The following is a 25,624-nucleotide window of genomic DNA, read 5'->3' as shown; positions in this document are numbered from 1 at the left end:
TCCACTGCAATTAATGACCAAGGACACTCAGTTTTTGTTAAAGGTGAGGGCAGGCAGTGTTCGAGTCCTGTCTCTTCAGCCGCCATTTCTTGGGATATCCTCAGAAAAATGAAACAATTATCAGTTCCTCATTGAAGTCCATCTGAGTGCATGTCCTGACCACGGATAGGTCCATTGTGCTGTGTCAGTATCACCGCCACCATTTTTTCTTGTTCTCTTTTTGAGACGGACTGAACTATCGGGTCACCTGCAACAGGAGGAGAAGAAGTAGGTCACTGAAAATAGCCCACAAAAAAAGGGAGGATGCAGCCTGAAACAGTAAAGGTCACAGAGCAGAGAGTATGAAACCAGTGCCGGCTGTACATGCCGACTGAAGATTTTAAATAATGTGGTGCGGAGCTGTGCAGCCCGCTGTTTGGAAGTAATCGGAAGGGATTCTTGCTGGTGGAGCACCGGCAACATGGCTAGCGTGGTCTCGGTCTCCTCTGGCAGGAGACTAAACAAGACGCAGCTTGAATCGTGGAAGTCAGCCCACAACGCCTCACTCTCAGCGCCTGGCCCACTGCCATGTCCTTTCGTCCGTTTGTCGAGACGGCTGCTCTAATCACATGGTTTATTTGTCTCTTCTGTGCCTCTTTCCATTTTCACTGCTCGTGCACTCGCTGTTGGTTTGTATCAAACTATTAGGAGACTTATTCTACCAGCCAACAACCAAACGGACACAAATTGCTGTATAACTGCCAATGCTTGGACATGTAATAGGCCAGGCTCTCCAGGACAGCTTTTCTGTTTTCCTGCATGCCTTTCTCTCTGATCGTGTTTCCCAATGAGCCCTCAAAAACATGCTGTCCCGCCTGAATATTTTCTCTTCGTGGGTTTAGTCCTTTGTCCATCCCAGGTGCCAGCTAACAAAAGTGTGAAGGCCAGCCATCACCGAGAGAGCTCAGAGGAGCGTTTCCTCCAAGCTGGCAGCTGAGACTGTTCTACTGTATCTGCTCTAAAAAGGCTCCAGGCCACCCTTCCTGGGCCCGCTCCCATTGCCTTCAGGCATCGACTCCTGTGCCTGATCAAAGAGTCTGCAGGCGTTTATTGTCATGCCAGTTCACCGTGCATTCACAGTGCTACATCTCTACGCCTGCAAAGTCAAAGTCCCTTTAGGTGTTCGTTCGGCTGTGCCTGTTTAATTATGCCTGCAAGTGGCAGTTTTGTGGCCAATTATAAAGTGGATTTAGATATTTAGATCTCAATTTACAAAGCACACAGGCAGTGCTTGAGAGTCCATCTCCATGGATCTTTTTTTTAGGCTCACTTGTGCCACATCTTCTGTGTCTTTTTCCACAAGTTTTGACTCTTTTCACTAATGGCTACTCTTAGGGCCGATGGCAGATGTCCCCTTATTTCCTACATGGAACACACTCTTTACGGCTAACTTAGCCACAAAAGAGAAAATTATATGATTGTTGTTTTTTTATAATTAATCCCCTAGAAGCTACATGAAGTGATCGTAAACAAAACATTTTTTTGAAAGAGAAAAAAAGAGAAGTGCTAGCAGAATATTTTGCCTACAGAGATTTATGGTGCTTGCAGACTGCCACATCTGTTTAGTGGTGACGTATGCAAGCTATATAGGAAGCAAATTACATGTGCTACCGACACCATCTTGCCATTTGTTTGGTAATACGTGTATATGACTGCATGTGTACACACCCAAACACACACACACACGCGCACACACTTGCTTTGCAGTCTATGACAGCTCAGTGGCTTGGCAGCCCAGCCGTGTCTGTCTGCTCATCCATATGATATTATTTGGCATTGATCGAGCTGTCTTCTATCCCTTCCCTCTCTCCTCCCTCTGCCCTCCTCCTCCCCTCCTCTCCTGTGCTCCCAGCCAGGAAGGGAAGAGGACAGAGCGTGCCAAACCCTCCTCCTCTGTGTTTTTGCTGGCTCTGTGTAAAAAATAGGCTGTTTATCAAGTGACCAGTTTCAATTTTTTTTGGTTTTAAAGTGTTACTCTTTTATCATCTATGCCTTCAAACATTTCTTCTCCACTCTCTACTTGTTACTTGTTGTTTTCTTCCTCATCAATCTACACCTGCCTCTTTCTTGGTTTCTGCTGCCCTGTGTGTGTGTGTGTGTGTGTGTGTGTGTGTGTGTGTGTGTGTGCGTGTGCGTGTGCGTGTGCGTGTGCGCGTGCGTGCGTGCGTGCGTGCGCATCTCTCTCTCTCACCCTCTTCTCTCTCACCTCATCGTCAATTTCAATTTACGAGCGGGTCTTAATGGGACTATAAGAGAACGTTCGATGCTATTGATCTGGATGCCCGCGCATCTTGATCTCAGCGTACCACATCAGAGGAGAAAAAAACATCACTCCTTTCAACATCAGGCAAACACATCGGCTAACACGCTCAAATAGCATATATGTATATATATATATATATATATATATATATATACACACACACACACACACACACACACACACACACACACACACACACAAACACAAGCAACACAGATCATTGATCAAAGACCTGAATGCAAGAGACAGCAAATATTTGTGCTCTTTCAAGCTACGACAGAGTCGGTGATAAAGCGATGCCTGGCTGAAACTGGTTTGCTTTGATCTTGTTGGGGAGATTATAAATGCACACTTTGGGGTTGATAAAAGAAAATGCATGAGATCTGATATGATATGAAGCAGCTACTTAACAGCATTCACATATTCAGATATTACGTCATCTTAATATTTGATCAACCCCGTGTCTCTCTCCTCAATTATGCCCGTCCACCCTGTCACTTTCTGCTAGTCTCTCCTTCTCTTTCTTCTTTCTCTTTATTAAGGGAAATTACTCTGGAAAGTTCAGTTACACTTATGCGCAGCTTAACACAATTTGAGCTGGAGCCTGCACAGCAACAAGTATTGGGTGAGAATAAGAGGAGGTGCTGTTGAGGAGGAAAGAAGGAACGAGTGTAACAAGTGGCAAGATCCACTTTGCTAGGTGAGAGGTGAGCAGAGGAAAAAGTGGGGAAGGAATTCTTTATCAGTCAAAGTCGACTGTCTCTCAGTGTTGGAAAAAGAAAGAAGAGACCATGTGAGTCTTGAGCTTTTCTTATCCGTCTTTTACCGAAGGAGATGCACTCTCTCTGGTTTGGCCACGCCTCCAATTAATTATTTAGGCAGAAAACAAAGGTCTGCACCCAGCCATGAATAATGGAAGGTGAGAAGGCAGAGAGAAGGGTGGAGGTTAGAAACAGAAGCGCACAGGGACAAGAGGTGAGTCTCGCACACATATTCCCTCCTATGACAGACAGTACAGAGTCTGCTCAGGTCAGGCCACTGAGGGGGAAGCCAACAGGTGCCGAGCAAAAAAAGGTATATAATGTACAACCACAACTAAAACACATACAGAGACACAAATGGAGAGTTAAGAGAAGAAAAAAAAGAACATGCGCGGACTGCATATACAGTATCATGGACGAATTGGAGCATGAAAACTATCCAAGGACAATTCCCAGTCTGGTGCATCCAATGTGGTGAGTTGTTTTTGCATCGAGTCAGATGGCATGCCAGTCAAATGCAGGGAAGCAGGGCAAGTGGGAGTGAAGGGAAGTGTGATGTTCTGTCCCTCTCTCACTATGTGTGTGTGTGTGTGTGTGTGTGTTATTTGCCTTGTTCCTGTTCCTGGCCTTGTTTTTTTCCTCAGAGAATGTTTGATGTTAGATCCAAGATGGGGCGGGAGGAGAAAGTACAGAGAGAAATTGGCCGAGAAAAAGAAAAGATATGGGCGGCAAAGGAGAAACAAATGGGGGTAGAGACTAATAAGACAGAAGGCAGAAAGTGAGGAGACAGATATAAAACGATGAAGGTAGAAGTGGGTCAGCTGATGGTGTCTGACCGATTGTGTGCATGCATGTATATATAAGAGGGATGGGAAGAGTGTGTGTGTCAGAGAGAGGGAAAAAAAATAAATATATAAAAGATAGAGAGACTATGTGCACACCCACCTTTGTGGTCTTGACTTTGTTGCCTGTGCTGCAGCTCCATCCTGTGAGGTCCGGCAGAACCTTGCACTCCTCACCTTCCATACAAGGATGCATCTGACACCACCACTTCTGGGCTACAATGGAAGCTGGATGAAGGGAGAGTGAGAGTGCAGCAGATATTTAGTCTGGTAAACACATGATTCGTGTTTTCAATCTGCTCATTCACTGGTTTCCATGGGTATATTCTCGACACAGAGCTCTCCCTCGCCAGATTTGGAAATTTTAAATAGATTTCTAGAAAATCAGCAAAATAAATTGAATTCATGTGAAAGAATGTTTGTTTCCATCCAATACCATATTTGCAGTTGGATGACAAGATTATGTAATTTGAAGGAACATAAGTCAAAAATCGAATGAACAAAATTACAATGTGGAAAACCTGATAGCGATATGAGATTTCTGTTTGTTTCATTGGTTTATTTGAGGAACATGAACGTCTCCACATCAGTTCACATAGATCCAATGTTCCAGTCCATCAAAATTAGAACAAATTGTCCAACTCTCCTCACATTCACCATCAATTGTTCACCAAACATTTGCAGATATCCTGCAAATGAATTTTGTTTATATGAAGTTCATTGATCAGTAATGTAATTTAAAGATTATCTAAGGTACTAAACAGACAATATAAATAAAAATACAATATGACAACACGATTCAAAATATTCATAAATATACTGTATAATTAATAATTTATGTTGCCAAATTTTGAAATCCAGAATGCCTCCAAATCACTTTAAAGACTTTAACATATTACCAATACAATTACTGAGATATGGTCCACATTTCCCTCCCCTTTTTAACCTTGGATATGACATAGGCATTTTCCCCTTGAGAAAATATTCTGACAGCCTGCTTGTTATGCTTTCTTTGGAGAACATTTTTAAATGCAATTGCTTTCATTGGGACTAGACTCATGTGAATTTAATTAGCGCCTAAAGAATCATTTACATTTTAATTTCAACCAAAAAGGACAGAACTAGAGGCAAGATGTGCATGAGACAGTTGGGATATATTATGATCTTTTAGAGTAGTTTTGTTTGAAACACATGCAATCTGATTAAATAAATAAAATTGATGAAGTGCCTTTGGCAAATATCATAGAGAGACATGAATAAGAAGATGATTGAATATCATAAGTCTGACTGAATGTGTGAATTTATGAAAACGAAAATGTTCTTTTGTATATCCTTTCTTTGTCAGTCATAAAGGCTTTTTTTCTCAGTCAATTTTCAGGTAATTAAATGTCTAGTGTGTACGTATTTAAGTAACTGTCACTCCAACATAGTATTCAAACACTAACTGAATAAAAAGCCATTTATCCAGTGAAATAATTCCCAGGGGATTAGTGGCACTTTTTGAGAGAGAGGCTTTTTTTTTTTTGCACAGTCCAACTATATGTACATATATATATATAATAAAAATACACACATAATATAATAATAATGTGTGTGTATTTTTAATGAACTACAAAATTGTTATGTTGTCCCCTTCTGCTCATACATTAATAATAATGAACCCAAAGTAATAAACACAATTAAGCACAAACACTGACCGTTATTGTGTTAATTGACATTGACATTTGTGGAACTTCCTTTTCTTTGCAATGTTATACTTCCTTATTCTTCCCCTGTCTTTACCTAAAATGTAGGGTTGTGTGACGTGAGTTATGTCTCATCAATTTCTAATGAAGATCAAACCTGAAACAGGATTTCACTCAAAGGCACTATAGCTCTGCAGAGCCCTTCGTCTGTGATTTCATCGAGTGCCCCTCGTCATAGCTGCAGGGGGGTGCAAAATACTGTTTTTAGTTTTTTTTGTGTGTACACAGAAACAGTAGCCAGGGGGATTTTCTGGGTGTATGGGTACATTTTGTAGCTTTGAATTGTCAGCACCACTGCAAAACAAAGCTGATTTATGTGTAAAAGCCAAATAAACATTCGGCTCTACAGAGTCAACTTTTCATTCACTGTCAACAAAGCAGCGCCGGAAAGATAACACTTTCTGTAGATTGTATTTTTTATCGTGATTCATGTTGCCAGAGTTTTTATCTTATCATAACATTGAAGTCCTACATATAATAGCAGGAACAACTGATTTTTTCTCCATACAGTACTTTCCCTATTCTTCAGTAAATTATTACTTTCACTGTTCAAGATAGTTCGGATTTTTTTCCCTATATCTTTACAGTTTATTTGGGTAACGGTCGGAGTAGGCATTTCATTACTTTTAAAATTGCTTCCATCCATCATCTTTGTAATTCCTCTGAATTCATCACAAAAAAAGAAATAATGGACTGCGGCTGCGTTTATAATTAATCAGGCTCCCGAAGTTAGCAGCAGGAAACAACGTTGGATAGAGAAACAGGGACAGACGGAGTGCGGCTCCAGTTGGTCTCATTATGTTTCATGCATTTCTAATCAGTGATAGTACAAGGACACCTACAGTATGTTGGCTATACAACACAGAAATGAGTGTTGACGTCCATGTCTTCACTGTCTGATCAAATTGCATTCATGTAAACATGTTTACCTAAATGTTCAGTACATAGCAGCACACAACCAGAACACATTTTAAATGGCCAAATGTATGCGGTACAGCAGGGGTCACCAACTGGCAGACTCAGGTCCAAATTCGAGAGAAAAAAAACAAAAACCTGATAGGCATCTTTTTTCATAAGGGAGACTTTTAACGAGCAAGACTACGCCGGCTCTGTAAAGCCATCTGTGTCCTTACGTGTTGCCATGTAACATTTCGTTAAGGTAGGCAAGCAAACAGACCGAGTTTCCCTGCAGATGTAACGTTAAAGATGGCATTGCCGGACATTAGAAAGTTTGACAGTGAAAAGTGGACTCCTCCAAGCAAAGTGGATGGAAAAGTATGCATTTATTCTTCCTTATTCGCTCCAAGTCTGTTGTGGCTGAAAGCAGACACAGACACAGACTCTTACCTGTAGGAGTCAGAGGTATGGACGCTGAAAATAAATGAGCTCAAAGCCCAGTATGAGCGATCACAGCACAACAGCGAGCATACCATTGTTCACTGAGAATATAATGGAACATGAAAAGCCCTTCTGGATGGAGAAGTAGTTGAGAAAAGGCATGGATGCTGTATCTGAAACCCTTGTAGCAAACTGAGAGAGAGAGAGAAGTTCAACAAGTCTTCCCTTTCAGCCTCAACAGCCATAAAACAGATGGCTAAAAAGGGCAAAAAGCAGAAGCCTGTAATTATAGGTATCTAATTTTTCAGACCTTGGGTTGTGGAGGGAGGTTGATTTAGGACTTCTTGCAATTTCACTTGAAGACCAAGAACACTTAGAGATGTGTCACATTAGTGGAGATCACTGTGTTAAGACTGGCCAGAGAGAATCAATTATATTTCAGTCAGTGATACTCAACTGAGGAAATTGACCGTTTACAGCAAAAGACTCTGCTCTTTGAAGGAACTCCAAAAGAATTCAAACAGAAATTAGGCTTGTGTTGGGAGAACTAATCCCCCTTGCCCACTACCCCCCCAAAAAAAACATTGATTTCAACATTAGATGTTGAATCAGGAATACCAGAAACACTTCTAAGCAGAGGGGTTGGGGTGGTGGATAGAGCACATCAGCAAATTGTAAAGAATGGAGTTATGATAGCTGCATTGTGCAATTTCTGGAATATGATTGGATGTTACTAGTCAGCTGGTTGCCAGACAGATACAGAATGAGCCGGTGATCAAAGCATTAATAAGGCAATGGATGCTATAAGGCTACATCCACATCACTATGTTTTAGTTTTAAAATGCATCACTGCTGCTACATCATCTGCCATCCCCACTACCCAACTGTTTTCAAGCACTTAAAATGGAGAAGTTTGGAAACGCTGCGGGCCCCATTTTGATTCGAAAACTCCAGGGGAAAATCAGAGACATTTGAAGATGATTACGTAACGTAATCCAATGCAATTACCGATTGATATATGTAGAATAATACAATACACTGCATTACACAATAATGTACGAATCACAGCCATTCTGAATCTATCAGATTCTTCCAATTAGTACTGCATATTTCCACCTTTTTAATGATAAGTGTTTCTGTAATAAATCAATTATTTCCTCAATTTAGATAACAAATACTGATCAGGGACGCCCTGCTTTAACCAACAGTAAACAAGGGCAGTGATAGACTGGATAACTACTTATCCAGTCCCAAGAGTTCAGCCTGACAAATTTGATATTTTTAAAAGCACTGTGTGGACCCACGTCCCTGTAAATGAAAAAAGGAGGAGGACGAGTTGGAAGCAGCATTAGGGAGCTATCACGTAATCATCTCTTCCTAGTGTTGCCTGCTGTAGGTAAATTTATTCAGCACATGTGGCCTAGATAAACTAGTATTGAGGTGTGTGGTACCATCGAATGTTATGATACCGCCGGTGATTTATGATGCTGCCGCACATTCTGCCTAAACAAAGATTCTACTCTTACTATTCACAAAAAAATGACTGTGTGCTCCTGACAGTAGGGCCGTGCAGATTCTAAATACAAAACATACTCACAAACAGTGGTACGTACCGTCAACACAGGAGGGCATGGCCTGAGTGGTGCCAGCAACCTGTCCGGGGAAGCAGGAACATTTGACAGTCTGAGATCTCTCCTCAATCTTGTTCTTGTTGCAGCAGCGATGGGCGGCGATCACCTCGCACGTCCCCGCCTTCACATGCACTGTGAAAGAGAGAGAGAGACGCACAATTTAATTTAATGAAGGATATATGGGGGAGGCTACTTGATCACTTCTTCTAAAGCTGCCATTTTGTGTGCGCCTCCAAATAAACACAAGCAAACAGCCGTGTGGTTCATTAATAAGTCCAACCCCAAGCACAGAAGTCCCTCGAGTCAGCTGAGAGGGAGGGAACAAAGAAATCACTCCACTTTTGAAGATTTGTGATGTCAACACATGGACCTTTCATGCAAGCCTTTCATCAAATACATGAAAATGTCAAGGACAAACAAAAAGCCCTGTCAGGATCATGGTGTGCATGAATATTGTGTGTGTGTGTGTGTGTGTGTGTGTGTGTGTGTGTGTGTGTGTGTGTGTCTGTGTGTAAGCCTATGTTTGACAGTGCGCATGTGTATTATACAATGTATATTTGATCATGTGTTCAGATAGGCTTGCCTTTGTGTGCTTTGTATGTTTGAGAGCGCATACAGTACAATACGTTTAGTCTTAGGTCTGTGAAAGTCAAAGTCTAATCTGTGTGTTTTGGCAGTACACAGTTATTGGAAGTTATTGCTATTTCCATTACAAAGAGTCTGCCCACAATACAACAAAGGGCGCACACTGCATGGCCATGAAATATAAAGCAGCAAACAATGACTCTGCTCTGCCTAAAGAGTATTTAATAGTGAGACAAAGCTGATTTGAAAGACCGGGTATGAATATGTTAAAGAGGCGAACAGAGATTTGAAATGTTCTTAAGTTGCTCCATTAATGAGGGGGGGACAAAGCAACAATCCAGCAAAGCCCAGTCCAATTAATATCTCAGTGAAAAGCATCTGATCCACTGTGTGTTTGTCTCATCATACTTCCACATCCTCTGGTTCCCCATGTTTCTCTTTTAGCAGTGGGGCTACAGGATAGGATATTTCCATCCATCAATCCAACACAAGATATCTCTGGACAGATTGCCCTAAAATTATGGTGTGAATATTTGTGGCCACCAGAGAATTATTCCTAGGGATTTAGGTGAACACATTACCTTTCATATAGTGTCACTATATCCTGTCAGGCACAAACTTTCATTTGAAGACAAGAAAAATCTATGTATCTGGGAGACTGTCGTGAAATTTGGAAATGTAAATGTTGCCAGCAAATAAGAACACAAATGACATTTTGGCCGCTCCTGGGGTTTTCCTTTGGGACCAGCCTCAGGTCCAAAGGTGAACCATACATAACACTGTTTTTACTGGCTGGAATGCTGTGAGATTAGTTGTGGACATTAATAGTCTCCTGAGGACAAACCTCCGTGACTGCAAGGACCCCTTGATCTTTCCTCTATTGACACACTCAGGACATGTTGATATGATCCCCCAAGGGGTCTGTGTCCATTTTGGTTGCTACGTGACCTTTACCTAGGCAGTGTGGGCCAAATGATCAGGTTGGTATACAAAACAAATTAAGGTCTAGCTTGCCATGAAATTTTCTCTATGGTTTCATCGTCCCCAGAGGATGAACTTCATTGATTTTCCTTATGCTGGGTCCAAGGGCTGGATTTTCATCAGAGCAATGCGAGCGACTCCTCATAAGCCAAAGCAGCCCCAAAATGACTTCATATGATCTAGATCATTTGATTAAGTCCATTCATTGGGAAATTTGAACTTCTGAAGTCGAACATGAGTGTTTAATGGTGTTCTGTCCTCCATCTTGTGTCCTTGTGGAGTGGAGCGACCTTGTGATGGACCTACTTTTGAGTTACCACATGGCTTAATTTTTCTGTGTCTCATGTAATTAACCTGACAGAGAACCTCAGGCGAGGTAGCAATAATCCATCATAGATGTACTGCAAGGCTGCAACCAACATTTATTTTCATTATGGATTCATCTGACAGTCATTGTGTTTCATAATTTATTGATTGTTTTGCGTATAAAATTATTAAATATTAAAATGGCCATTATTATTCCTTGAAACTACTCAAATGTCTCTCATTGTCTGACAACCTCAACAGTCAACCCTGTCATAGCTGTGGGTTCTTTTACCAAAGATAAGTGTAATATTCTTTGGTCGCCAAATGGGCAATTGTTTCACCTGTGCACCAACATTTCATACAATAATATTTAAACCTGTAGACATTGGTGAGTATTCTGTTGTTCAGTCCGTTCAGTTTCATGCTGTGGGTCTTGGATTGTTACTGGGTTTGTGCTCTTGAATCCAGGCTTTCAGTAGATAGCCAGGTCCGAGTGCTCAAAGTTAAAAGCCTGCACACTGACAAAATAAGAAAATAGCCTCTAAAGATGCAAAAAGGAGTCAATTGATTTGATGTGTATAAAGTAACAGTGACAAAATGTGAATCGATCAAAGGACGTTCATTAGCAAAACTCTCGCCAGGGGTCAAAATGCACACCGTAGCCTTTAGACCTTTACTTTTGTAATAGGCCGCCTCTTGCCCCCCCCCCCCCCCCCCCCCCTCCCTCTTTGCACCACCCTAATTTACTTGCTTTCTTTTATTATTGGCTTGACAACCCTGTTGGCAGATACACAGCTCAGGAAAATCAACAAACGGTGTACCTAATCCCAACCCCCACTGACTTACACACACCCCCTGGCCCATTTTTAGGCTCAGCACCTGCAGTAGTAATTGACTCAGCATTAGTAACAGCGGCTGTGCGCTGCGCTGCACTGAGTGGGAGAGGAAGAGTAATGAGGAGGCAGGGGTGAGCTTCTTACTGGAGGAATGTAAAAGTTCATTAAGGCCTGATTACTCATATTAATGTTCTATACTGATATAGGTGGCAGTAAATTTCCTCAGCGTACACCACATGGTCAAATATATATGAGCTGGAGATGAATGGTTGAGTGATTACTTTGATATGAAGATACAGGATCTGCAGCAAACTGGCACTAAGCTGAATCGTTGTTAAAGCCTGTTCTCTGAAAAGCTAATTTGACAACTTTTAAACCACCACTGCTGCCTGGTAGCATTAATGGTTTTGAAAAAAAATGTTTTTTACTAAATTCAGGCACTGCTTGAGGTTTGGCTATGGTTTTAACTAATTGATTGACAGTTCCCATCTTCAATCATCTTTAATAAGATGGAAACTTTATGCTTTTGTTTTGAAATACTCATGATTTTTTTTTGTTGGTAAATAACTGCAGCAGGATGTTAGATTGTGACTTCACATCAGGAATGATTCAAGTTTAAAAAAAAAATAGAAAACTTGGATCCAAGTGCTTCTTGCTTTCAGGGGAAGTGGGGGGGAAAGGAATGGCATGATATTACAGGCATCATTCAATAGTCAGGATGTGATGTCCCGTATGTCAGAGCTTCTCACAGTGCAGGTAGTTGCTGGCAGCAGGGGGCTACACACTCCAATAAGCTTTGATAAATGCTTAAGAATGTCTCATCACATGACATGAACAGAAGGACAGATATATCTTCATGGATTACACATATGCAAATAATTTATTTTTTCTCTGTTTGTGAATATCTGTCTACACTGCTATGATAAAAAGCAAGCATGAACACAGAGTTTTTCCAACCTCGGACTGCTTCGCAGTGTGTCTTTGAGTGTGTGTGAAGACTAACAATGCTTTAAAAAGTATCCTGTTCAGTCTTACTGGGCGAGACCACAACCCTCTATTCCGTTTCCTCACTAGTGCCTGCCTTCCTTGCGATCTCTTTTCCACACTCCATCCATCCATTTCTGCTCTCCTCTCTTCTCCTCGTGTTTCTGCTCATCTCCCATCTTTTCCATTTATCTTACATCGTCCTACCGCTATTTCATAAATGACCCCTCCTTTCTTAATCTCTCTCAGCCACTCCAGTGCGTCATTTTTCCTCTGCTCGCTCTTGCTCTTAGCTCAACACAGCAAACTCAGCAGGGTAGCAGACCATTATCTTCAATCACAGGCTCTAAATCAGAGAATTTTTACACTATCTATTATGTGTTCTTCCTCTCTCACCTTGTCATTGCGTCTCTGCCTCTATGAGCCCCCTCCCGTCTCCCTTCATGGCATGAGGACCTGTTACCCCTGCCCCTCTTAACACAGCAGTGGCTGTTAACCCCATTTACTAAGGATAATGTGCTACTTAGTGACAGCCTAACAGATGGACAGATTGCCCCAAATCTGAACAACCAGTGTGTGTGTGTGTGTGTGTGTGTTTTCGCTGATGCACATGAAACACGGAGATAGCTTTCTTTGTCCCAGCGGGGTACTTCTTTCAAATGTCAATCCTTCGACTGGGGATCTCCCTCCCTCCCTCCCTCCCTCCCAGACACACACACACACACACACACACACACACACACACACACACACACATATACACATACACAGTGCATACTATATATGCATATATCATTAGGAACCTGCAGAAATAAACAAATGCAACAAAAACGTAAATGGTTCAGGCTCTGCTGTTTCAGGATCTGAAAACATGGTCCATACTATAGAACAGTAAGTTCCATATTTAGAACATTTATAGGAGCAATATTTTTTTTTTACCTAAATCTGTTAAAAAAATTAAATCATTACAGCCACTACCACATGCCACAATAACTGTCTGAGGCATGGCATATGCATGTGGTGCTTTTGCATTGAGGTGAACTTTTACCTAAAAGAATTTAAGCTGTTAACCAAATGCAAACTGTTTTCGAGTGCTGACTTTTGACCTCAAGTCAAGCGAGCGATATTGTTACATTGCACCATCCATTTTTTACAGTATGTCACTATTGAGAAGCATCGCCAGTTGAGCTTTACCCTTTCTATCCATTTACTACAATAAAAGGAGCAACAACAGTTGGTAGCCACTGGACAAACTGCATGTAGGCACTATGCCCTTAGCATTATGCTTTGATGACACATTGACTCTATGATATTAAAATATTAACAAAAAACATCATGTTTAAATGTCAAACCATAAGAAACGGCCAAGTGTGGCCAAAATTCAGCTCATGTGACACCATGGTACCCAGGAAGAGTTTTTGCCATACACAGGAATGTAATACATAGGAAACAGCTTTAAAAAGATTCACATATTTACAATCTACTTTTTTGTTTTTAACTATAGATCTATTTCTTTATAATTAAGATATACTATAATATAAAAGGACTCATACCAAGATATTGCTTTTTCGTGGCTCTTGTGTTTGGGCGGTTAGCCAGGTGTAGCCATGGACAGATGCTATGGTGAATGTATGTGACCGCACATTAGGAGGCTGGATAATCATTTAAGTCGTATGTGTTGTGTTAGCCGCTTTCATTAAAACGAGCCGCTGTGTTTGGATTCGTCATCATGTGAAACATCCCTGAGTTAGGCTTAACCTATAATGCAGTCGGTACCTAAAATTACTACAGGAGCAAAGGCAGCTGTTGTCGCAGTGACAGCTTCATTGATTGTAAACAATGAATGAATTCTGAATTCTTTCCCAGCAGTGCAGTTCAAGTTGGCTCTTTTAGGAAACAGAAAAACAAAAACACAAACAATCACTGTAGACGCACTTTCAATGCCAGGAGGCGATGTTGGCAAAGCAGCTACAGGAGCAGACGATCCCAGTCAGCTCTGATTGTTGGCCTGCCACGATATATGAATGAGAGTGTGTTTTTGGTAATTTTTTGGAAGTGCTGGTTGCACATAATGCTCTGATGCATTCATACTTTGAAATTAATGACTCCATTTGAAATTGTAATCTAAGTTTGTCAGTTTTCCTGGCATGTAGGAGCTTGTATATTAAAAAAGGCACAATATAGATATAAGATTTAAGTAAAAAACAGTGACCTGACCTTCTGGCCAAGCTCTAAAAAAATATATAAATAATAATGAACACACTAAAAATAGACTTCAGATTACTTGGTATACCCATGGCACATATAGAGGCATGAATAATATATTTAATATGTAGAAAAATGTATTTCCCCAAGGCCCATATTATTCTATTCACAAAGGGTGTATATTGAAATAGAAAATTAGTTCACAATGCTTGCCAAGTTAATTAGATTACAATGTATGTGTCCCAGAGCATTGTGTGTGTGTGTGTGTGTGTGTGTGTGTGTGTGTGTCTGTCTGTGTGCGTGTCTGTGTGCGTGTGTGTGTGTGTGCGCCCCTCAGTGCATGTACATCCATGCACATGTGTCAATAATAAGACTACATCGGCCTCTGAAATGGCGCCATTCGTTACGATTCATAAACACAGGGCAAATTAAAATTCTGCTTAAGAGCCTGCCAAGAAAATTAGCATTGAGAGAAAGGGAGGCATGCACACACGCACACTCGACCACTACTGTCTTTTCTTTTCTCAGCCCTGTTTTCTATTCTCTACCATGTCTGCAATCTTTTCGCATGTCTCCATGGGTATGACAACTACAAGGAGCAAATATTCCTCAACTTTTAGAGCTTAGAGAAAAAGATTAACTAACTCCAGCGCTGCACTTGTGCACCAGTGCTGTTTTCTCATGTTGAATGCGTTGATGAATAACCCTGAGATCAAACAACGAGAAGACGAAGGAACAAGAAGAGGAACAAGCATTAACCTCGCCCAGCTTAATTTGCAATAGCTGTGCAATAATTTAAACTTGCAGAAGACAAGAATCTCATTTAGTCTCTTTTTTTGTCTAAAACTGATTTGCAAAAGGATATTCTCAATTGAACAATATTTTCAACAAAAAAACATTAAACGATCAAAATGATTCTATTTTATCTCCATCTAAATTCTCACAAAAAAAGCAAGTACTGCATAGGAAGCGAACGGGAGGAACTGAATGCTGTGGAATTGCATTAAAATTAAAACTTCAGCCCCATAATGTTTTTTTCTTCTTACAAAACAGGATAAAGCGCAGACTGCAGGCTCAAGCTTCTCTACACAGCATTCACGCACAGTCTGCCCCACCACGCAACCTCCCTCAGCTCAGTGTCCCTGAGTGACTGAATGAGAGAGTGACCACAATTGGAAAGGGTTTTCTCACAGCGGCAGTTCCTGTTCACGATGTGACATAAATAAAGATTGAGAGAGAGAGAGGAAGAAACACTGGGAACTGGCTCGTCAGAATTTAGATTTGAAAAGGGGAAAACTAAATGCCGTGGGCGTCCGCGCAGAGGGGATCATCCCTGTCAGAAAATGGGCCTTGCCAAAAAAATAAAATTTGAAAAAAAAATCACCCGACCCATTCAGATACACTTAGTCAGGCTGCACCAATGAAGACAAAAAAAACAGCTTCTACCTCATCAAATCCTCATAGCGCTTGTTTTTGATTGCATTCACAAGCCCCCCTTCAGTTCTGTTGTGCAACTGGCTCCCTTCCAAAGTGACATTTGATCAATAGTCAATAAGGATGTGAGGAGCAGCCTGATGAAGCGCTTCATCTGTGAACGCTCTCCCTTCACCACCTCTAACTAACCAGTAACCACCCATCCACCCAACCCTAATCTTCCTCACTTGACATGAGACCAGTTCGTGCCAAACTGTCACTCATAATGCGCCTCTGGTTACTCCACAACGGGCCTCTATGCAGCTCTTCTACAGCACAGACAAAGGGAATTATCTCCCCACACCAGCACCACAGCCCCCACCCCGTCCTGCTACATCATACCAGATATGAGCTCATGCGACTGAGTGGGCCTGGTGACACATGGTGTGTCCTGACATATATGTGACCCTCCACTAATGTCGCCACCACCCCACAGCGGACGATTTGTACTAATTTGTGCTGCAGGCGGGATATTAGCGCGGTGAATTGGGTATAAATTGTTAATATGCTCAGATGTATTAACAAAGCATCACCACTCGACCATTAACCCGTGGCAGCGTGCGCACGAGGCCCTTGTGTTTTAAAGCCATGTTAACTGCTGAGTGGAGGTGACTTTCCGCGAGCCCTTGGGGGAATGTCCTGGTCTCCTTTCTCATCTGCCTTTCTGTCCGTGTCCCCCCCCCCCCCCCCCCCCCCGCCCCCCGCCTTTCCCCTCCCACTCGCTCTGTCTGGAGTCAGAAACCTGCCCAGCGCAGGGGCGTGTTTGCATCTTCCCCCCCTCATCTAATGTGCATAGTTGAGGTGGATTCAGAGACATCTCAGCCTTTCTTTTTTTTTATTTGTGGTGTCTTGTCTCTTTCTTTCTGTGCCTCCCTCAGTCTCTCTTTCTCCTTCCCTGTGTCAGTCTGGCAGACCAGTATAGAGACAGAAACACAATGATTGTGTTCAGTCCAAACAGCCCCCCTCCCACCGCCGAGTTTTGGCTTTGTCAGTCAGCAAACTGAGAGGAGAGATCTATAGCACAGCAGCCATGTTGATGAGGATTTCATTCTGTCTGAATTCTCTCCCTGTCAAGGGAATAAGGACGGAATCTCATAAACGTCAAGCTCTGCGCATTTCAGAGGAACAGGTTACTGTGTGTTTGTGTGCGTGTGTCTATGTGAGTGTGTGTGTGTGTGTGTGTGTGTGTGTGTGTGTGAGTTATGATTTTTGTGTCACCGTGTTGTTGATGTGTCGTTACACAGATCTAGATAAATGGTGTGCTATCATCCTGTTCACTCCCTGTGAAAGACTGGACAGTCCCATACGTTACACCACACACTACCAGTCAACTCGCAGCACACAACTCACAGCTGCTGTCATCTGCAAACCCTGTAAGTCTTTGTGGAGCTTGTTTGCTCTGATTTCCCCCAAATCAGAGGTGGGATTTATGTTCCAAAATTTACATTTGGAATTTTTCCTGATAATGATTTTCATGTTATTTTGAAAATGTACTCATGTTGTTTAATATTGACGCTAATGTGTGGTGCCGAAACAATAGATCTTTTATTTTTCTGTTTATGAGCACAAATCGGCATCAAAAATAACGATGATACACCAAAGACTTTGACACTTGCTTGTCGGCCTACACGTGAATACTGATAAGTGATACGTTTTAATGCCTCAGTTTCCTGATGACAGATTCAAGTCTCACGATCACGTTTTAGTCAAACTTAGTATGTGTGATCACCGAAAGGGCTCAGTGTCATAACTGTGATATTTTACACCAAAATAAGCCCGCTTCGACTGTTTCTTTGCGATCAATGGATTTACCAGCTGAGCTGAGATAAATTTGCATGCAACTTTCTTATTCAGTTGTGGTGAACTTTCAATAGGACGCTTTCATACAAGCTGTGCCGCACCAAATTATTTTACTCTGCACAGTTGAATAAAAACAAGAGGACAAAACAGCAATTTTTCCATGAACAAAACAAACCCATGTCCAAACAACTGCACAGTCACAAGTCACGTCATTACCGGGCTTACAGCACACAGTAACCTGATTGACAGTGATGGAGGAATGAATTCTGCAGTGCTTGGCGGGACTGGACACTTTCTCCTTAAAGATAAAAATCTGGCAGATGAATTTTGTAAGGGATCATTTGGAAAAATGGGAATAGGAAAACACTCAGAAGCTGCGATAAAGAGGTTAGATGAAGATCTACAAGTCGTTGGTAACTGTCTGATGACAGGGTGAGCATTTAGTGAAGTACAAATGTGATTGTGAAAAAGGCTCCGCAGCATCAGTACTGCCTTAGATGTAGACCAGCAGTTATTAACAATGATTTATCCTCTTTTGCTGGAAGTATTGTAAAATTGTTCAGCTAATTGCTAGTTTGCCTTGCTTTGTCGAAATGTCAAGAAGTGATTTTTCAAGGTTTTGTTGATTTTTAAAGGCAAAACAGAGTCCATACAGCTTCATACTGAACAATTCCTGAAAAAGAGAATCCATTTTAGATCCATGTCAAACAAATACAATTCTGACTTGTGAACAGCAAACAAGAAATAGTCTCTTAATCTTGTGTATTAACTGATAAATGCTCTATTTCAACACAATATGTGCCCCTGGGGTGTTCACCACCTTGGGCTTGGCACCTGTTGTAAATCATTGTATATTTCGTCTATTTCAAACATCTGATTCAATTTTTTCCTCAAATTGCTCCTTGAGGGACAAATGGAAGAATTTTGTATTGAATTGAACTGAAGAGCTGTTGACTTTATCAGACCCGCTGCTGAAAACACCCACATCACAGTCCTGTTGCACCAACTTTGCCCTTCGTCAAGTGCTGTGCTTTTCGTTTGATCATATTCTTAAGGATGGTATAGCATATTTCAATAGAATGTCCTTTTCTAAAGGTTTTAATTTTGCCTGCAATATTTATCACTTGCAACGACCAATATCAAGTAGCATTGAATCAGGAGGTCCCTGCCCATTTATATCTTTCGTGTTAACACAGTCTTGAATAATTTGAGAACATTTGATGACACTGGCATTAACGGCATTAAGAGAAGTAAATGCACAGGGGTCAGTTGTATCTTTTATCTAAGTTTTGGATTTTTCTCTTTCTGACAACAGCAACAACAAACTGTTGAACATAAATAATGGTTGAACAGAATTACTCAATGTATTTCTCTGATAAAGATGATGTTGAGGCATAATTCATATAGTCGAACACCTTCATTGGTCGTTGAACATTGATTGTTTTGATGGGCTCTGTGATTGGTGCACTAAGCTCATCTATTCTTTAAGCCCCTCTTCCATTGTGTCAGCACTTTCTCTCTAACTGCATTCATCAGGACAGAGCATTACATCTCTCCACTCCTCTCCTCTCTTGCCGCTCTCGGTCTCTCATCCCATCCTTCACTAGCGAATGAAAGGGAAACCCTGGTGCGTCTGAAACTGGCTGGTAGCAGAGCCAGAGGTGAAAAGATGAGAAGAGGGAGGGAGGGGGAGATGAAGGAGAAAAGAGAAGGGAAGGGGTGGGGAGGAGAAATGGCGCCGCATGCTCTGACTGTAAATGGTGTGAAAGAAGAGGAGAGTTTGTTTTGGAGGGATGATTAATCTCTGTTAGGACTCTGTGGGAAGGGAACTGAACAACCACCATAGTTGAGCTATTAGTACACAGCAGGATGAACCTAAGCTCTGAGTCTGTCTGCTGCGACTTAAAAAGAATCACTCTGAAAACAATGTGTCTGAAGAGCCACTTGCTCAAGTGCCACTTCTCTTGCCAGTCCAGCTCAGCATTCGATTGAAAAACAATATTTGCCATTTTTGACAGTTGACAATTCACAGCTAGCCTGGTTACAAGAACACAAGGTGTTAATATGGTGTGATTGTCAATAAGTTGCTCAACATGACAGCAAACATCCTGTAATCTGAACAAGGAAGTAGTAAGTCTAATCCAAACCACGTTCTTTAAGTAAAGATAAAGTCGTTTTTGTGCTCAAACGTAACCAAACTCTGGCAGTTTTATGAGCTTATTTTGCAACCATGACAACGGAAGCCCCTGCCAGTACACTCTGTGTTTATTATTGTGATAAATGTCCGGCCCGTTAAGTTTGTTCTGCCCATTACACAAAGACACAGGATACTTTGACATGGAAACAGACAGGTGTAAACAATGAATTTTATTTACTGGGTCTATTGGAAATCAGACATCTTTAATGTTACCAGTAACGCCTGCACCTGTTCTACCGACTGACTGTGTCTGCCTTTATTAAAGGTCGTAAAGGTCCTTCACATCGCACGCTGCCGTCAAATGGAAGTTGTGAGCTCGTGGTCACGGAGTGGGAGGTTGTAAACGTGTTATACGTGGCTTTCGAGTAGTTAAGTCATGGGAACGCCGCCGCGAGGCAAAATGGACGTTAATATTAATGTTACCGTCGTCGTTTAGATGCCACATAGGCTGGTAGTTAATGCAATGCAGGAAATGCAAAGGCATATTGACAGAGGGAAAAGATGAGGCCGTATGGAATACCACCATTTTTTCCGCAGATGAAGAAAAAGTCCAAGAAGAATTTGTCTTAAACAAGCATGTCACAACTTGTGAACTCAGCTTTCCGAAAATTCCCATGCCAAAGGTTGTGAATACCAAGCGGGACACAGACATGGACTCTTTTCGCACTCACAGCAAACACAACCCCATTTGAACGCTGCAACAGTCCAGCAACACAGGTGTTTTAACCGAATTTGCCTGGTCAGACATCCTCTTAGGAACGTGTGCGCTTGTTCAAAGTGCTGCGTCGACATCTCCTTCACGTCTCGGCGTAGCTTGTTGCATCTGTGAAGGCAGGACAAATTACACCTTTATCATTCTTGTTAGCGTCCGGAGGTGTCATTAGCCGGCGCTCTTGAAAACACCTGTGTGGGTGTACAGGACCTTTAAAGGCCACAGTGGGACGACTTTGTAATTGCAGCACAGCACTGCCCAGCTCCGGAGCTCGTATCAGCAGACTAACACCCGTGTGAGTATAGAGCCTTTAAAGGGGCAGAGCGTTTTCCCTCGTTTTTGCATGTCCCTTCAGCTCTCACAGTCCCACATTTATATATATATATATTTTGTCAAAGGAAATCACACCTAAGTTGTTGCAGCATAGCGATATTTGCTTCAGGCGGCTTGTATAATTCACTTTAGACCCACCAGGGGAGATATTAAAGAAGCCTGTGGCAGTTTGGTTTTGAAGGGGAAAAAAATATAAAAACACTTATTTATGTGATTCATATTTTACAGTTTCTTCCGTTTTCTTGGCAACAGAATTTGTGTTTTCTTTCATTAAGGTACAGTATAGTCTGCAAACAGTGCTTCAGCAACTTGGGGGAAAGCTTTGGGGCAATGTAACCTTCATCTGTGTCATCTGAGTTTGCAATATGCCATATGTTACTTTCACTGCTGTTTTCCCTGGCCATATCTTATTCACACACAATCTTGAGGTATCTCAAGATTTTTGGTTATTTATGAGCAACAAAACTCATTTGCCTGACATCCTTTTTTTTATCACTTGAAAGTGTATCTGTAACACAAATTCCACAAGAATAATTGTTTGACAAAAATATTGAAGAGGCCGCTTTTTTCTTAATTATCATGGAGGCATGTCCTGATAGCAATGCAAACATGAACCATTCTCACGTAGGAGCATCATTCAATTTAAAGCAGCCCTCATAATCGTAAAATCAGTGGCATCGACAGTACCATGACCACTATGTTGAGAGGTAACTGTACATATGTAACTTCAAATGTACTTTTATGACTTATATGTCTGTCCATCTCCAGCAAGCTGTCTTACATTGATTCTCACACTGAGTAGTGTATGTGCTTGATGGCTTGAGTATACTTCAGTACAAAAATACTTTTAAAAAAAAGACACGTAAACAAATGCCACACTGAAAACATACAAAGTCCAAGAGGAAGTGCAGTCATTTCCAAGGCATTTCTGCCGTAGATTAAAAATAGAAGAATTTCTATTAATCTGAACCAAAATAAGCATAAACACTCAGTGAGGGATTGAGTGATTTGTCCTTTAATGCAGCCCACAGAGTATTTACAGTGGTGTTCTGCTAGGATTAGTTGTGTGAGAGGATTAGTGAAGCTGCATTACTGCTATTTTATTTAACTCACAACAGCAAAAGACTAAAAATAAAAGCCTCTTAACCACATTTAGGCAACATGAGAGGCCAGGCCGGACAGTAAGACAAACATGATGTTTGTGTCCTGTTGCATGACCTGTGCTAGAAAGGGATGTGCATAAACACAAACACACACACACACACACACACTCACACGTTACTACACACTCAACTTTCTGGACTTAATCTATAATCTAGTAATCTGCTGAAAGTTGCCCTTCGCAGCATATGCTCCGCACGGAAACACTGTCATATTAGTTAAGGCCATGATGTGGGTGAGAGTGGAGCATATGCAGATACTGGCAGGATCAACAGAGTGGGAAACTCACCGTGAGAGGAGGAGGATTAATGCAAAAGAGAGAGAGAGACTGAAAGAGTGAGAATGAGAGAGAGAGAGAGATTTGCAGAGGCAGCATATTACCTCTCTCTCCCTCTGTCTCTCTCTCTCTCTCTCTCTCTCCAATACTCTCTCTCCTTGCATCAGCATTGATCACAGTACATCAGTAAAGTAAAGAGCATCCCATCCATCAGTGCATGGCTCTGGAGCTGCTGTTACGAATACTAAAGCTGCTCTCCACAGTAAACACACACACACACACACACACACACACATGCGATCTGATTGCAATTCGTCCGCAAGACACTTGTACAAAAAATATAAGATGGAGTTAAATTAAAGGTACTACAATACTACAGCTAAAAGAAACGAAAATAGCACACTGCTTAATTGCACTACTCTTACCAGTCAAAATAAAGCACACTTGGGCTGCCACCCATTAGACCTAGTGCTCAGTAGACGATTTAATTATCTGCGTGTGGTGCCTAAAGGGATGTATGAAAATGATAAAAGAAAACAAAAAAAAAAAGCCCAAATCCCAAAACCACTGAACTAGTGAGTGCCTCAGACCAGTTAAGGGTTATTTACAATGAAAGGTCTAAATTAACTTTCAGAAGTAACTATCACACTAGTAAATGTTCCAATAGAGAGGCACAGAGGCGCCTGCTCACATTGAATCACAATCAACCTAACAACCAAACATGATATCAAAACGCAGACGTTGTCCATTATCTCTGCAAGAACCTAATAGAAAAAACTTTTGAAGATCTGCTTCGAATGGATTGTTTTGGTAAATGACAGCGTGAACTTACATGGCTACAGTTTTTGTGCCCACACATATGAGGGTAATTACACATGTGAAGCTCCTATATAGGATAAGTATGTTGCATTCATTATTCACATGGCTTCAAGCGAGCCCGCTCTACTGGGAAAACTCTGTAAAAGAGGTTATTCTTCTTAAGATCCAGCCAAGGGAAGACAGGCAACACTTGGGAACCACCGATGTGTAACTAAAGAGACAATGGGTAATGCGGGTTGTGGCTCGGTTTTGATACACAATATCAAAGCATTAATTTGATTTTTGGTACACATTGCAGAGAAAACAGAAGCTCGGGATGGATCCCTGCGTCTCCCATAAGCCTTTCTGAAATATCATCAGGGTTCAAAAGGTAGCATCTAGCCATTTGCTTTTTCTCCAAACATCTGGACATATACAGAATCTCCAGAGAACGCAAATTCATAAACAGTGTACATGGAGAATTAGAGGGGATGGAAAACGGGGGCAAATGGGCCCCAAGGAGGACGAGCAGAAGGCTTTGATGTGCTCCGAGCTCGAAGTGTTTGGAAATTATACAGTAACATTCATGGAGTCATGTTTTTTTCTAATGTTAATTCCTAACTATACAAATAAGAGGAAAACTATTCAACAGCTCAAGAAAGAGCTAACGAACACAAAATGATCTACAGCAGAAAAATGGATGAGACATATAAACTAGAACATAGAACATAGAAACTATAGGACCCCTCAGTATTTTTGTTATTCTAGGAATGGCACAAAAAAAAAACACTAGTGAAAAGCAAACATAGTGTAGAGAAAAATGACAAATATCCATTGTGTTCAGTTCACCAAACTGAGAAAACTGAAGCATATTTTATATCATATTCTTATTTGGCCACGTTTTTGCTTTGATCTATCATTATGAAGTAAATATTGATTGCGCAATGTAATAATGCTACAGAATAACAGCATCACTGTTTAGATATAGGCTTTGACTTGATTTCACTTTGCATTTCTGTTTTCCAAATTTTGCGGAGAGATTAAGCTTATTCACGGCTCAAACAAAGTGCATCCACCAATGTGCAACCCAAGCAGTAACAGGATAGAACAACCTTCAGGTACCAAAATAAGCTCATCTGGTCATCCTTGACTCTGGAATGTATTGGTTATACATATTTCAGCACATCTCTCCTTGCTTGTCAAGTGCTTACTTGAAAGGGCGGCTGCCATCTCAGTATGACTTACATTTAAAATAAAAGCGAAAGAATTGCAGACACAGAATTGGAAATTCAAATGCATGTATCCGTAAGACTGTGTTTCTATGAATACCAAAGGCAAATATTGTACAAACACATAAGAACAAAACCACTGCGCCACCCACCAGGCAAATACCTCTGGAGGACAAATTGGAAATTGAATCATAAACTATAAAGAGCCAAGGTTGAGTTCAGCTGCAGCAGAAAAGAGAAACGAGATGGAGGTGGAGAGGAGAAAAGAAAGAACGGCTACATTAAATAAAAGTTCACTCTTTCTCTCCTGCCCCAGCAGAAATTCACGCTTTGCAACCTGATTGAAATTTCCTGGTTTAATAACTGTGAAATAAAGTAAAAGTTGGGAGGAGGAAGAAAGAGAGAGTATGAAACAAAGGGGAAAGGAGAGGAATGGAGCGGCAGCGGAACGATGAAGGAGAGAGAGGGAGACTTGGGAACTCAAAGACCAACAGATACGTGGATATAATGGAAATTTAATTTCATTATGACTTGTAATAACTGCAATCAAGACTAATTAGTCATTACAGTTTTAATAACGACTCCCTGTAGATCTCTTGCCCTAATGTTAATCCACACCATCATAGTTCCATATAGTGGCCTAACCAAAGGCAGAGAGTCAACAGAGGCTTTGGTATTGCCTAAGAAACCATGGAGATGTACCAGGCTGGGTCAATGCTGAGTTGACTGGGGAGCTAACAGGTTACGATTAGCACTAATGAATGCAATGAGAGGGCCCCAATGAGATAATCTCACTGTGCAGCCAGAGGAACCTCTCCATTTACACCGATTAGTGCAACCACATAATCAGTGACCATAGCACCCAGACTCGTACTATAAATGTTTCTTTTTCCTTTTCCTTTTTTTCTTCTTCTTTTACCTTGAGAGTTCAACTGTTTGTGTGGGTGCATGATGCAATTCTTTTCCAAGGGGTCTCATATATCTGTACACTTGAGGAAAATTGAAGGCTCAAAATGGTTGTCAATAAATGCTAAAGTTGCATGTTTTTCGGAGGGATTCTACCTGTTTGTGTGGTTATACTGAAAAAATGTTTCCTCAAGACTTTCATACAAAAGTGAAAAATATTGT

General features: G+C 41.3%; 1 protein-coding gene across 1 annotated transcript in view; it reads right to left on the bottom strand.

Annotated features, from left to right (window-relative positions):
- Nucleotides 1–209: 209 nt before the first annotated feature.
- The window catches only part of LOC118317517 (chemokine-like protein TAFA-2), a 65,253-nt gene continuing 39,838 nt past the window's right edge, over nt 210–25,624 (bottom strand). Inside the window, exons 3-5 of the mRNA XM_035646282.2 lie at nt 8,602–8,751; nt 4,009–4,133; nt 210–247 (exon numbers count right to left, since the gene is read on the bottom strand). Coding sequence (XP_035502175.1) covers nt 236–247; nt 4,009–4,133; nt 8,602–8,751 — 287 coding nt within the window. The 3' untranslated portion in view covers nt 210–235. The remainder of the gene's footprint in view (nt 248–4,008; nt 4,134–8,601; nt 8,752–25,624) is intronic.

This window comes from Scophthalmus maximus, chromosome 3 (genome assembly GCF_022379125.1).
Source record: "Scophthalmus maximus strain ysfricsl-2021 chromosome 3, ASM2237912v1, whole genome shotgun sequence".
Lineage (NCBI taxonomy): Eukaryota > Metazoa > Chordata > Actinopteri > Pleuronectiformes > Scophthalmidae > Scophthalmus > Scophthalmus maximus.
Note: the sequence above shows the minus strand (reverse complement) of the source record. Positions and strands in the feature narration are given on the sequence as shown.